This window comes from Haemaphysalis longicornis, unplaced genomic scaffold (assembly GCF_048455015.1).
Source record: "Haemaphysalis longicornis isolate Haplotype H1 unplaced genomic scaffold, Haemaphysalis longicornis Haplotype H1 scaffold_9, whole genome shotgun sequence".
NCBI classification, from domain to species: domain Eukaryota; kingdom Metazoa; phylum Arthropoda; class Arachnida; order Ixodida; family Ixodidae; genus Haemaphysalis; species Haemaphysalis longicornis.
Window position 1 is genome coordinate 96004325 of NW_027526460.1, and position 14925 is coordinate 96019249.

A 14925-nucleotide genomic window follows, 5' to 3' on the forward strand; every position below is an offset into this window, starting at 1 on the left:
TGGTCACGCCAGGCGCTCTTTCTAAACATTTTTTCCCATATTACGGCGAATATATCCACTTAAAGTATGAGTGGTTGGAAACTCTGAAGTACTAGACTTACGCCGCTGTTGTTCTGCCCGTTAAGTTAGACAATAAAAATTACAATGACTTGGCCTACGAGAACCGTAAAGATTATTTGAAAACTCCCCGCCTTTGTGAAGGAACAGGCTCGCAGCAGTAAAGTTAATACTGTTTTTAAACGATGCAAAGTGAATGCGCGCAGTTTTTACCAAGTTGAGCATAGCCGTCAATATCTCCATGCCCGATGTTATGTCGCAAAGTCGAGTAATAACCAGTGGTTGAGCACGCCCGACTGGGTGGCTCTTGAGTGGTAGACGACGAACGTGGTGCACTCACGAGTGTTGCCTGGAAGCGCAGCACGATGCCTTCTTTCTCCAGGGCCTGGCGGCTGTTCCTTCTAACCAGCCGGGGCGTTATCCTGAACACCGACTGCAGCGTGTCTTCGGGAGAACCGAAGCCGTTATACGGTGGGATGGGCTGCGCAGACAGCATCGAATAGAGGGAAGTGCGGGTATTACCGTAATTGGCACCGACGTTAGTTAGATGTCGGGATTACATTGTGTAGGGTAATCGACCATGGCGGAAAATCCTGGAATGGTATACCTGTAGCACTGGCGTATACAGGGGAGGGGGAGACAAAAAAGGTCGGCCTGTCAGCAAATAATGACTGCCGATGATTGTTTTTGTGTGAATAATCTGGGCACCAAGCACACGCGGCTTCGATGTATGTTCTCACCACGATTCTGCAATTTCAGGGGAAGAAACCAACTAACAATCAGAAGTCGTTGTATATTTAACCTGTGCAAAATCATTGCTCTGGCTTTTCGTTTGGTCTTCTTTTGTATTTGTTTTACTTTTCCTCTTTTCATGTTTTCGCTTTTTTTTTTTCTGGCCCTTACCGCAAATGATATCCTGCGCACGCTGCTGCCCTCTGGTTCCGAGGCCATCGCTATGCACGAAAAGGCAGAAAACTACTTCCTCTATGCTTTCTTGGGTGTTCTAGGTATTCCTTGTTAAGTTCAACCGCTCAGCCTCATGTTCCCAATCATGATAAGCTACATAATGTCTATAGTGAGCACATTCTTAAAGGAGTACTGACACGAAATTTTTATGTTACGTTTTTTTCGCTGCTATGCGTGCCTACCAGCCCACTAATCATAGAATGACAGATTATACGGTCGAGCGCAGCGTAAACATTCATTTACGGCGTCGTTTATTCGTGCCAGTTTCGGTTTCGACTGAAAAACGCCGAGCGGCCGCCATGACAGCATGTATAACATGACGTCACCATTCTTGCCGTATCGCTGCCTCTCTGGAAGCGCGCGCGAGCGAGCGAACGCGCGCGCCCAGACCGGCCGAGGTTTTCGCCGTCCCCACAGGCCCGGGCAGCATGACGTCAGTCCCAAAACCATGACGTGTACACACGCCCGAGCAGCGCGCGCCAACCACAGCCAGCGCGTCGGCTTCGTCACGGGAGCCCCGACGTCGGCAGTTTGGGGCACGTAGCAGATGATGTCACGTCGGCCCGCTCTGGGCTTTCTCGTGCGGGCGAAGATTAAAATGGATTTTAAATATGTTTCGCTGAACGGTTGCTGTTGAAACTTGCTGGGAGATATCTCCTGATAAAAAGGAAGCGTTTTACATAGTTATCTCAGCTTTGAAATTTCGTGTCAGTACTCCTTTAAGCGTTGCAAATACGATAGCCTTTCTTGGCCTACTTAAGCCCAAAAATTTTGGTCGGTTTGTCTGTCTTGAGGTCCTTCGATTCAGCCACCCGGACAAAACATAAAAGAATACTGAAGAGAGAAATTTATAAGGCAAAGCTTTTTCAACCAATTTAATCTGTAACATACTTCATACTTGTCGACATTGTTCAGCAAAAAGAAAATCTGGAGAAAAACATGAATGCGTACGGGGTATTTGTAGCGTTCTTTTAATTAAAAATACACGGCTGCTTGATTTTTGCGGCAGCAACTAAAAATGACTCGCTGAAAACAATGTTTCGATGTAGAATACAAAAAGCGCTCACACCCGGGCCTAGACCTCGTTGTGGCATTCCATGAAGTCTAACGGCAACGAAAGGACCCAGCAGATAGTGCGCGAGCAGCGGAACGCGGGAAAATTGAATTGACTTGAGCAAACCTCCAACGTGCTTATCGCGGAAGAAACGAGGAGGAAGGGGAACAGCGTGAGAAGTTGGGGGGGAAGAGAGAGAGAGAGAGAGAGAGAGAGAGAGAGAGAGAGAGAGAGAGAGAGAGAGAGAGAGAGAGAGAGAGAGAGAGAGAGAGAGAGAGAGAGAGAGAGAGAGAGAGAGAGAGAGAGAGGGGGGGGGGGCATTTACGAAGCAGTGGCGACAAAAGAACACCGTCTTTCGATGGACATTTGCAGTGAAGGGAGCAGATATGTGGCCACTTTTTTTGGTTTTGTTTTGAAATACGATAGTCTTTCTTGGGCTGCTTAAACCCAGAAATTTTGGTCTTTTTGTCCAGAATCTTGTCCCTTTATAAAAAATTAATAGCTGCATGATTTTTGCGAAATGAAATACTACATCTACTGCAGAAAAAAAATCACGCTGTCGCCTGCTTCTGGCGGCATTTTAAGAAATTCAAGCGGCAACAGTTACGAAAGGTTCCACTAGATAGGTTCCGCGTTCTGCTTGGAACTCACGTGGACTAGGGCAACGCGGTTGTATAAACGTTGAAGTAGGGCGCCTCGATTCACGCGCGTCTCCGTCGTACGGCTGCGCTGGCATCGAGGCACCCGGCCTGGAGTAGTGGAACGTGGTAAATTTAAATTGACTTGACAAATCTGTAACGTGTTTACCTTGGGAGGAGCGCGCCGCAAGAAGGACAACATGACAGGCGAGCGGGAAAGCAAAGGGAGGCATTTCCTTGGCAAATGTCGACAAAGATTATAGCCTTTTGTCGGCATTTGCGAAGAAAGGAGCAGATACGCGGCCAATGTTGTTACTGCAGGCTTTGCGCTCAACTCTCTCCCTCTCTCTCTCGGCATATTTATTTATGTGGGCCAGGTGGATAGTAGGTCACGCCTGCTTCTTTCCTTGACCGCGTGCTCACAGTAAGGATACAGTGTCCGCGTACCTGTGTCGGCCTCTCTTCGTCCCTCACGTCGACGTCTACGACGTCGAAGTTGTCGGTGCCGAAGTTCTCGCGGTAGAAGTTCTTGGTGAAGTCGTCGCAGTCGTAGATGAGGAAGCTACGCCCGTACAGGTTCAGCCGGCGGCCAGGCAGCAGGTCCTCGGGCCCAATGTACTCCTCCCCTTCGCCGTCCGTCTCGTACACGTGGAAAAGGCCTGCCGAACGGGGCACGCCTTTGAGACCAGATCTTGATTTTTTTTTAAAAAGGCGCAAATAATAATACATGGACGTAGGTTGAAGGAGAAAGATAACTAAGTTCGGGTTATTTTCTCGTTTTTTTTTTGCCTCTTTCGAAAATGAACATAAACGAACTCGTCCAGCTCTCTGCTTTGAGGCTTTGAAACTGCTCTTAAGCGACTATAGAAGTTATGGCTGCTGGAACAGTACCGCAGAACCGCCACTTTTTAAGGCCGCCAATTCCTTAGAGTAAGCTTTGACTATGCGACAGAGTTAAATCTATTAATCTTCAAGATTAATTATTTGAAATCTTTCAACAGGTGCGCAGTATGGTGACCATTTTTACTGTTTTATTTTTATACTCTCAGGGCCGAAGCAACAACGAAAGGGCAAGCCCTCGTATGTGCTTCCGCTTAAGATAACAACAAAATTCCGTCGACCACATGTGGTCGACGGAATAATTATAATTATTATAATTATAACGGAATTATAATATTATAACGGAATTATAAGATAAAGCTGCAGCTTTATATTATAAGCCTCTTCTCACACTCACCCCTGCTCTCTTGCACCTTGGGAACCCTCTGGCGGCCTAGAAGGATGGGCGCCAGTTCCCTCTGCTCCAGCGGTCGATGCAGTTCCTTCAGGTCCAGGGTGTCATCCACCAGGAAGTACTGCGAGTGAATACAAGCAGAAGCGCCGAAGGGAACGGCTTTACTCGAAGCCGGAAGCCCGCGGAGTTAGAGCTGGTCTATACCGGAAGTGGCTGAGGTTGAGTTTCTTGCACTGGCCTATGGTCCCATGACTGGGAAAGGCTGCGACTATAGCCCAGGTTTAGCTACGGCGCGCTAAACCCCAGAAATGAACGACCATGATTCTGCTAGAATTGTGCTGAAAAGGTAGCGACGTTCATTGGACGCTAGCGTGGTTTGGTTCAGGCCCTTTGGAAAGACATAGGCGGTCAGAAGTGTTGCAGACTTCTGCAATGGCCATAGCGGTGGTCAACAATCGGGGTAAAACCACTGCATCCTGCTCTATCCGCACAAGAGACCCGGTAGTTGGAGAAGAGGTTGATATTGCTCTAGCCATGGTTGCCTCCACAAAAATCGAGACAGTCATCAGCGACTCTAAATTTCTCACGAGGACACATATCAAGGAAGGCGTCCGCAATCGTAGTTTTTGGTATGCACATCGAAAACCGGAGAGGCAAGGTCAACTTAATTTGGACCCCGCCCACTCCGACCTTGCAGGGAACGAGTCTGCGCACGGAGCCGCTTGAGGCTTTACCGACCGAGCCGACGGCACCTCCGATGCGGACCTCGTCCCCATGTCAGGCAGGGACAGGCTATTGTCATACAGTGACATTACAGGTAATTATCGTTTAGGCCGGGCCCGCTTCCCACCCGCGCACCCATCCCTGAATAAGCGATGTTCGGTGGTCTGCGACTCCTGCGGACCCACTCGTATCCAAACCCACTCGTATATAGCTATTGCTACCCAGGGCCCTACTCCCCCGAGTGTCGTAGATGTCAGGAAGGAGCGGACCTGACGCATATGTAATGACAATGTCCCCAGGCAATCACCAATGGCCGCGCAATCACTAACAGTGAGCAGTGGGAGACCGTGCTGCTCAGCTCCTGCCCGGAAGATCGACTCTGGGCCGTCCAGCTGGCTGAGAATGCTGCCAAGGGTTCACGGCCGACGACTGAGCATCACAGTTGGCAAAATGAATAAAGTTTATTCTCTCTCTCTAAAGGAGCGTCACCTTCTTTCTTAACTTTTATGTTTCTACTATATTGTTGTCTCTTGTTCTGTACAATTATGTTTTATGTACTTACTCCTGCTTGGGTCAGCGCATAGGCCTGCGTTATTGGGAAATAAATAAAAACACCTCACATGTCTTACTATCGGTGAAGTTTTTCCTGGTATTCCCGGCAGTAATTTCTCGTCCTTATTCAGATCACATTTGCACATGCAGACCCTGTGACCCCCTCAAAAAGAAAAAAATAGGCAAACGAATAATTATCCCAAACCAAACAATTGCCATTCGTTGGACTATATTATGAAGCATAATCTCTTGTTATGACGTATTTAAAACGAGAGGGCCACTGTATGCGTGACGAACGGAACTCGGAACGCAGACTGACGGCGTTCTTGTCTTTCATGGTCACCCCAGAATCCAAGGCCTTTTTATTCTTTCTTGTAAGTTTCACGGGATGTCCTTGTTCGTAGATATCCACAATCGCCGATATCGCGTGTGTTCTCGAGCAGCGATATCTCGGCCTCTATTGTCCACGGCGTGGCCCTCGTACGGAGATGTTACTGCGTTCTCCCACTGCTACGCATTCCGTTTATTTTCGCCGAATCTAGTGTACGCGCGCCCTTATATTTCAGCGAACAAATGTAAAATTAAACGCTACCGTTTTTAAGGTTTTTCTCTTTCTAAAAAGGAAGAAAAAAAATCTCACACTAACGCGTAAGGCGAAGGTAGCGAAGCTGGACGCATTAGTAGCGTGTTTCCTCTTTTTCGCCTCACGGCATGGTTTAAGCGTCGCCGCTGTACGACCGACCACAGCTGGATGTTCGTCCTACTCCATTGCACACGGCTCTGCGCGCCCGTCGTCTTCCTTCGTCGCGCCTAAAGTCCCTTGATCGGCAGTCGCGCCCAACGTATATCAGGATATGTAACAAGAGATTGGCGGGAGCATTTGTGTTTATGAGCTTAAGGTGCATAAAATAAGTCGTGAGGAGAAAAACCACCAAGTCGCGCCCACTTATCGCTGCGGCGGCGGCGTCCTCGCCTTCCTCTGCCAGGTGGCGGCACGGGTCTCGCGCGCTTCTTCACTCCCTCCTCGCCTATCTCTCCCCGCTATCGGGCGCTGCTCCAATCCGGGCGCTTGCGGAAAGGGTGTGGTTTGACCTCTACCTATCAAGGTCAAGACTGGTCACCCCGCGAAGACTGCCCGAGGTAGCGTACAGTAGCTTTCGCTACAAAAGGGGAAAGCTGTCAGCCGAGAATCGAAATAACTCGATAACTGAACTCGACCAAAACCAAATCGGAAAGCATACAGTCAAGAGTCAAGGTCTGTGACGAGGCCTTGTTGATGTACGTGTCTTCCAGTTTGATCACATGCATTAGGTGGTGTCTGATAGCGGATGCGCGATAGGAGCCGGTGACCCGTACCTGAAGCACGAGCTTCTTCCGGTGCCTCGGGTCCACCGGTCCGTCCTCGACGCAGAAGAAGCGCAGCACGTGCCTGTCGTAGCGGAGGAAGCGCCACAGCTTGTCCCGCTGGCTCTTGGTGGTGTGCTGCTTGCGCTGATGCTGCGACAAGCTGCGCCGAGCCACCGTGTACGGGTCCTCGGGAAGGGGCTCCGGACCGCGCACAAAGACGCCCCGCTGCCGAAGGTAGTCCTGAAAGAAGGGGAAAATGAGAGCGGAGAGGCATCAGATTGGGTGCGCAGTGGGTGGAAATCTGAATAGTGCGTACGTTGGTGTCCTCTACAGTAAAGCCAGCTTATATCGAACACGGATATATCGAAGTATTGCCTATATCGAACCCTTCTATAATTCTGGTAAAACTTACATGCATTTAAAACTTTTTATATCGAACACGATTTTGCTCACAATGGATATATCGAACTTTCCCGCTCGGGATTTTTCGCTCTCCTTAGGCATGCGGCAGAATACAGCGGCGCGCAGCGGTGGCGCGGGTGTTTGCGACTCCCGCGCGAGCTCGGGCGCGTCCAAACCGGCCGTGGCAGAGTGGACCAGCTCCACTCATGCATGCCGTTGGAGCCGAAAGCGTCACAGCGTCACATTGGGCGCTGCGGGCTGCGGTGACACCGAACTTCAAGTCCGCGCCACTCGCTGCCCGCACTTGCTCTGTTCGCCGTTATTCGCTTGTATCCATGCTTGTCTCCGCTCTGTCGAAGACGCCGAGGACTCCGTACCGCTTCCGAGCCCGAGCGAAGCCGTCGCTGCCGTGGCCCTGCTGCGGCGATAGTGCAGTGCCATTGAGGGCAGCGGTCTTGTGCTTGTCGACTATTTAGATACCGTGGAGCAAGCAGCCACCAGCAACGCGTTGTGCTCCAAGAAGCAGGCTACACTCACGCAGTTATTCCGCCTCATTAAATTAATGTTTTCTTTCCGAGAAAGTGTCGCATCAATAGTGATCTGGAGGGTGGTAAGAGCTCAGCGTTAGCTCGTGACTCCGTCGGCAAGATTGCTCTCATATAAGTTTTTTTTTTTGCTTCACTTTCTATATTGAATTTTTGCTCTATTGAACTATTTTACAATCCTCGCGCTGTTCGATATAAGCGGGCTCTACTATAATACAAAAAAGAAATTTTCTTGCTCGTAGTGATTGAGATACGAGTACAGCGGGTTAATTCTTTATTTTATGGTTTTTTATCACCTGAACCTAATTCTAGGAAAGCACAGCGATCTGCCCAACTACTATCGAAGCGTCCAACACAATCAACTGTACCGCAGTTTGCCACCCATACGCCGCTCGCCACCCACCCATTTTTTAAAAGCGAAGCTTGTTGTGTCTCACTGATGGCGTTCAATGTCGCTACATAACGCACTGCAAGAAAGCCAACTTTACACAGTGGGTTTCACAAGCCGACGAGGATGATAAGCGTAGGCACATCAAGCGCCCCAGGAAAAAAACAAACCACTTTCCGTGGTAGGAGTCGAACCTGGGTCCCTCGCATTATGAAGTCGAAGTCTATCCCATCTCGCCATTCCTAAACGGTCGAAGCAGTTTGAATTTCGGACTTTGACTCAGGTTGCATAGGGGAACGCTTCGTGCCTTGACCCCCTTTCTCTGAAGAAAGCGGCTTTGATTTTCCTTGTTCGAAAGGCCTGGAGGGGATGAAGAGTCACGTATTCACATGTTCCACGTATAGGGCAATCAGCTGGCACAGCAGTAAATGTGTATAGCTGCTCGTATCTACAAGCAGCCTGAGAGCCCGTGCCTGACCATAATTTGCTCACGTTCTTAGCCGTTTTAGTTCTGACGCGCAAGAAGCTCTTCGCTCACCCTTGTGAACTTGTCGCAGTTGATGAGCCTGTAGGTGACGCCGTACAGGGATAGGTCGCTGCCGACGTTGAAGTCGCTCCAGTGGAAGCAGCTGCCGTCCGGCCTTCGGATGCGGTGCCGTCGTACGATGCAACCCTGCGGCAGCGAGGATTCGACACTGAGCACCTATAGCAGGATATCGGTCGAGTAATAGCAATGCGCTACACCTACTGCAGAAGCCGTCTAAACAAACATACTTCATTTGAACAAGACCAAGGAGCATGTGTTGCCGTATTTCTTTCGACTGTTTACGCGAGTGCGCAGAGGGACAGGTAAACGTTTACACTACGGCAGGGAATGGTTTACTTGCTGGCGCTCCATTACGGGTGGCCATCATGTACGACATTCATCAGGACAAGCTTGTAAGATCCTCAAAAAAAAAAAAATGGCTGCGGCCTAGCTCAGCTAACCTTGGATATGCAAAGCAAAAGCTTGGCTTGGTCTGGTTGAGTCTTGGTTTGGCTTGGCTAACCTTTGATGTAGCTGTATTGCCGACCACGGCTCAAAGCCGTTCGGTCCCGTGCAACGCTCATAGAAGGAGGCCCGGCGAACGCGGCGTTCATTCACGGCGAACGCGACGTTCCTCTTCGCCGGGCGCGAGATGAGTCACGTATCCCGAGGCGACCCAGCGACGCATAAATGGGAGGCGGAGAAGGGGGGGGGGAATCGGCTGCCGATCAGCTGATCGGCCGCTACCCCGGCGGAGGCTTCTGCTCATATGAGCACAACGACTTAAAACGAGGCTTTGTGCGCAGCATGGAAAGCGGGCCCGGCGAAACACGCGATGCACTTCGAGGGGTGTGTCGCCGGGGGTGTGTCTCCGGTCAAAAGGTTAACTTACGCATCCTCCGCGGAACCGCTGGACGAAAATAGTGAAGCTTTGCTTTAAAAAAATCAACCACCCCTCTTTCGAAACGCCAACGATGGGGGAACGCGAGGCTTTCCGAAATCGGGTCCAACACCGAAGGAACTAACCCAGAAGCGAGCGGACACACCTTACCGCACGCTCAAGGTATTTCGTATCTGGACGGCTTATTGCCCTGCGACTTCCCTAACGTTCGATTAATTGGTTATGAGGTTCAACCACCCGACGCTGCACAGGCGGTGAGGCGCGCCGTAGTGGAGGGTTGCGGATTAATTTTGACCACCTGGGCATCTTTACGAGCGCCGAAATCTCGTACACACGGGCGTTCTCGCTTTTCGCCTCCATCAGAAAAGCGGCCGCCGCAGCCGGGAATCGAACCGGCGTCCTTGGGCTCATCAGAACAACGCTTTAGTCACTGAGCCACCGCGGCAGGTGATTTCCCTAGCGTTCAATCATCGTCGTCGTTAGACGGAGGTGTGCACGATTTTTCTGTTTAATTTTGCACGTCCGTGGACCCTTCTCCAAATCCAAACAGTTCGACCGTGCCGGAATAGCGCAATCGGGTCGACGTCGACTCCCTAATCCGAGGCACCAAGGTTCGATTCCGACCACGTGAAAAGTTTTAATTTTTCTTCACTACACCCGCGATTATCGTCATCGTGCGGGAAAGTTGGCTTTCCCGCAGTGCATTTTTGGTGGACTACAGCTGACATCAGGGAGAGGCTGAAAGCTTCGCTTCAAAAATTGCAGAAACTTCCAAGTGGGAATTGATGGATAAAAATGCTGTACACTAAGCCCCTTTAAAGTCGGCCTCAGCATTATACACACACGCATTGGTGAAAATATGTCCCTCAGATGCCACATAAGCAGTGTGATAACACTTGGGAAGGCACAAGAGATTTTTAATAAATACCACCTTAATACCGCACGTATGACAATAAAGCACGCCATTACGAACCCTTTTAAGGTCAGCGTCACTACTACAGTCGAACACGGATATATCGAACACGGCTATATCGAATTATTGTCTATATCGAACTCATAAATTATCCCCTTGAAAATTCTGTGTAAAAGTATAGGAATTCGTACGTTTATATCGAACCGTATTTTTCCCAACATTGCGTATATCGAACTCCGCGCGAGCTGGAAGGTACTCTTCGGCGGTAGCTGCACCCCCGATTGAGGTTGAGGAGAATGTGGAGGAATGCGCGGGCATGGCGAAGACTGACTCGCGGAACTAATCCCCCCTACCGCAACAAATTTGCGCTCGCCCAGTCGGGCCCCGCTACCTGCCGCCGTAGCGTTAGCGGACGGAGCCCGGTATGCTGAATCTCTCTAGGCACACAAGCCCGAACGCTCGGAAAATGTGACAATTCGAGGTAGGGATGCCCCGACTGCGCACGTCCTTTTTTTTTTTTGTTTTGCGGCTGCGTACGTTCCCCGGTTTGCCGAAAAAGGGTTTTTTTTTTCTCTCTCTCTCTGGGTCTGTCTTCCCCCGATGTCGTCTCGGGAAAGGGAAGAGGGAACGAAGGCGCTGGCGGCCTCCTTCTTTTGCATTTTGCTGCTGTTGCTGCTGTTTGGCGAGTTGTCCCGCACCTTTCGGAGATCACTGTTTCCCTCGAAGATGACCATCGCGAGCGCTTTTTTGGAGTCCGTTCAGAGAGCCTTGGAATTGTTACCTTCAAAGTTCTTGTGGTGCGCGCGCTGTTCTTCTTTTGCGTGCGTGTTGTGCATGGTGTGCGAAGGCGCAGCGTGCTGATGGAATTTTGTAGTTGTGCAGCCTCGAGAAGATCGAGACCAGCTTCTTTAATTTAATTTCCAGGACGAAGAAGCAGGCCAAGGTCAGCGAATTTTTTTTCACGGAAATAAAGCGTCCTGTTGCGTCGTGAGTGCGGAATTAGTTGTCATTCTTGAATGCGACGATCGGTAAGTGCTCGTCCGCCATAGGTGAGGTCTCAGAGCCCATATTTTTTATATCGAATTTTTTATATATCGAACTATTTCGCGATCCCCTTGGAGTTCGATATATCCGTGTTCGACTGTATACACAAATTCGGTGCCGGGAAGATATTGTTTGGGGCAATATGAATCTGCGGCGTCAAAATCAAAGTATGATGGTTCGAACGCTTTTATTATTAAATACCTCCGTAACACCGCATGTATACAAATAAAAATGTATTCTTTAAAGTAAGATGCACAAATGCTTTGCTGGGAATAATGTTTTTTTAAGTTCAATATAACGAGCCGCATATGAAAGTATAACAGTCTCGCGCCTTTTTCTAAAATACCTTCGTAAGACCAGACGTATCCATTCAAGTCATCCTTGCCACTTTACACAAATGCATATCTCGGGAGACATTTTTCAAGAGGTAGTATGAGCGACCTTACATTAAATTATGAAGGCCCTCGGGCCTTTTGTAATAGCTTTTCTGTATGCGGCGAATGTGCGGCATACCAAGCGTTACAGGTTTTTTTTCGTCGAGTTCACATACACATTCTGAAGCATTTACAACCACAACTATAATTTTGACCCAGGTGTGCACTACTGAAATGTCTATGGGCAATGACCTATAAGTAGACTAAGTAGTCCCTAACCACACTTCGACTTGTATCAAAAACTATTCGAGTGATTCTTGGCTGGCACTCACTGTCATCATTGAGTAATAAAAAAAGGCAGGCCTCTACTATTCATTGCAGTTTTCGAACCTGAGACTCAGCGTGTCGCACTGTAGGTGACGTAGCCGCTGCGTTTTGCTGTGTTCTCCCTCATTCATCCTCATTTAACGCCGAGCTGTGTGCGGGTATAACAGGGCAGTGTAGGAAGAAGGCACCTGACTAAGGCCGCTGTTCTCCTGTTTGGGCTCCCGAACGGAGACGCTGTCGTCCTCGAGGAAGTAGAAGATGTCCACCGGCCTCACTCGGTACTGCTCGAACGGGGAATTGTCGACTTCCTCCCGGAAGTAGCCCTGGAAGTGCAGTACCTGCACGAAAAGGCGGAGAAATAGGAAAAAAATATGCAGAATAAATGTTACTTCATCAGAGCATATAAGGCGGATTTCTGCATCACTGTCTTTCCCTCTCTCTGCTGCACACACATACACACACACTCTCCCACCCGCTTACACACACAGACACAAACACATGCACTGTTCTCATATCTGTCGTTGTTAGGCTAAGAAAACGGGAACATAAAATTGGAAGAAATGGAATATAAAACAACCAGGAGCTCATTACGAAATGAAGGCAGAACACATATAAGTAAACGTTACGCAAAGTGACTTTACAATAATTATTTATGATACCGTAAGGTCCAAAGTATTTCAGAGGGGTAACCATAGAGAATATGCATGTTAAAAAAAATTACGCCCACCTCCCCTCGCGGGAACCCTGGTGTGATGCTACGCTGAGGGGGGTTCAAGCGCCAGCGGACAGCAATTGTCGACCGAAACGCCGCCGGTGAGCGGCACACCGGTCATATGCGCAGCGCGCCCAAAGGAGGGGAGATCGCGGAGAGAGTGCCGTGGCTATGACGCAACATAATCCAACACAATCCACTTTATTCCAATCCAATCCACATCCAATCCAATCCAATGCCCCTCGCGAGAGAGTGTTCGCTATCGGAGAGGAGAGGGGGAGAGTGGCTGCGGACAACGGACGCACGCGGACAACAACGGACGCACGCAGGAAGGACAGGGCCACCGACAAGAGATGCTCTGAGCGTCGCATCTAAAAGTGCAAATCGTCTGTAATGTTTTCAAACAACCATAAAATTCACGAATAAGAACCGGGAGCGTGGCGGAATCGAGGGAGAGGAAGTTGGCAGCTCGTTTCAAACTGGAACTATCAAGCCCTCAAATATTGCCCCCCCCCCCCCCCCCCCCCTTCTTGTGTATGTGTGTGTCCGGGCTCGCTCAATGTCAGTAGTGATAGGTCGTCAATGGCCGCGCCCTCTGCTATAACGTGGCCGCGGCTCTTCTGTGTCCGAAAATTAATGAACTCTCGTTGACAAGCGGGATAAGTAGTGGCCGGATTTTAACACGAAAGTGTTTTATTCCCGGATACACAAAGATTTTACTGACGTCATATCCGTCGTGGAAGGGACGCCAGTACAATGGAGCAAGCGGCCTGTAAAGGGTGCATCCCTGCATACAGGGTCTGCTTGCGGGGAAGCGACCTTTAGTAAAAAAGAGTACGTTGTTGTCCTTAGGGTTGTTCGTTTGCGGGTTTATATTTTAACACGAAGGTGTTTTATGCCGGTATACACTAAGATTTCACTGACGTCCTATTCGTCATGGAAATGACGCCAGTACACCTTTGCAGAAGTGATCCGGCAGCAGGACGTCGCTCGCCAAGCCCACCTACAAGACAGCCGCCTACTTGCAAACCATGCTCAGCTGCAGATTTCGCTGCACATTTCACTTTCGTGTTTTACCGATTCCAATGACAGAGAAATCAACCACAGTTTTTCGGCATTAAAAATTCTCGTTTTAGGCACCAAAGATAGACAGGCAGAACAACTTTTTAGGCCTCCAAAGGTGTAAATATTTCAAACAAAGACGTGCGCGACCTGTATCTGCGGCAGGACAGCCAAAAATGTCGTTATTTACGATGGCACAAAGGCGCGAACAGTTGAACATAGTTGTTAAATACTCCAATAAAACTTCTGGACTAATGGCGAACAATTCGCTTAATTCAACAAGCGCACTGTTCACATTCATGTTCAATGGCCACTGCCGCTTGCTCTAGCATCGCATTCAGTGAAACAGGCATAAAAAACAATACTTGAAAGCTGGGAATCCTGCTTTAGAAAGCGCTACTTTATGTCTGACTGACGCAATTTAATTGCAATTTTGTTTTGTGCGGCCAACTAGGGAACGGATAACTTCTTAGAATTGCTCATTTCTCTGCCTCCCTCCTTCTCTCTTTTAGGGGCTAAGCTTCTCTTGCTCGGGCCTTGTCTTGTCCCTCGTTGCTGCTGTGGCAGGATCCCCCTAGGGATTGGCCATCCAAAGATTGGCCAAAGGGGTCATAACGTTCAACGCGTTCGTTGCTACCCAACAAGGAGGAGAGGAAGAAGAAGAGGTTGTCGTTCGTCGCCTGCGAGCTCAAGACTCTTGCTCGGGCCCTGTCCTGTCCCTCGTTGCTGCTGTACATGGCACCACGATGATGATTGTGGCAGGATCCCCCTAGGGATTGGCCAACCAAAGATTGGCCGAAGAGGTCAAAACATAATCTCCACAAACAACGACGTCGTCGACGGGCTTGTCAACGGAGCGGTGGAAAGCTTGACGTGTCGAGTCTTTATATGATGTGTGGGCGAATGTTTCATGGTTTTACCGATAAGCATTTTAGCTTCGCTCCTCTCATTATTATTCACTTCGTGGAGATTGAGAGATTTTTTTTCTTTTCTTTTTTTAATGTTGTCAACTGCAGGGATCTTAACAACGCAAAACCTTCTTCATGCCTGTACGTCTTCACTTTCTCTACACGAATGTATGTCGGTATTGTTCCTGTATCACTGTCTGTATTCTTGTTATGTGTGTACTATTGTTTTACCCGCCCCACACTTATGTAATA

General features: G+C 49.2%; 1 protein-coding gene across 1 annotated transcript in view; it reads right to left on the minus strand.

Annotated features, from left to right (window-relative positions):
• LOC144153808 (EF-hand domain-containing protein 1-like) overlaps nucleotides 1-14925 on the minus strand; it is a 38701-nt gene that overhangs the window by 3291 nt on the left and 20485 nt on the right. The window contains exons 3-8 of the mRNA XM_077685536.1: nucleotides 12180-12329; nucleotides 8445-8579; nucleotides 6581-6811; nucleotides 3953-4070; nucleotides 3163-3374; nucleotides 398-538 (exon numbers count right to left, since the gene is read on the minus strand). Of these exons, the coding sequence (XP_077541662.1) occupies nucleotides 398-538; nucleotides 3163-3374; nucleotides 3953-4070; nucleotides 6581-6811; nucleotides 8445-8579; nucleotides 12180-12329 (987 nt within the window). The remainder of the gene's footprint in view (nucleotides 1-397; nucleotides 539-3162; nucleotides 3375-3952; nucleotides 4071-6580; nucleotides 6812-8444; nucleotides 8580-12179; nucleotides 12330-14925) is intronic.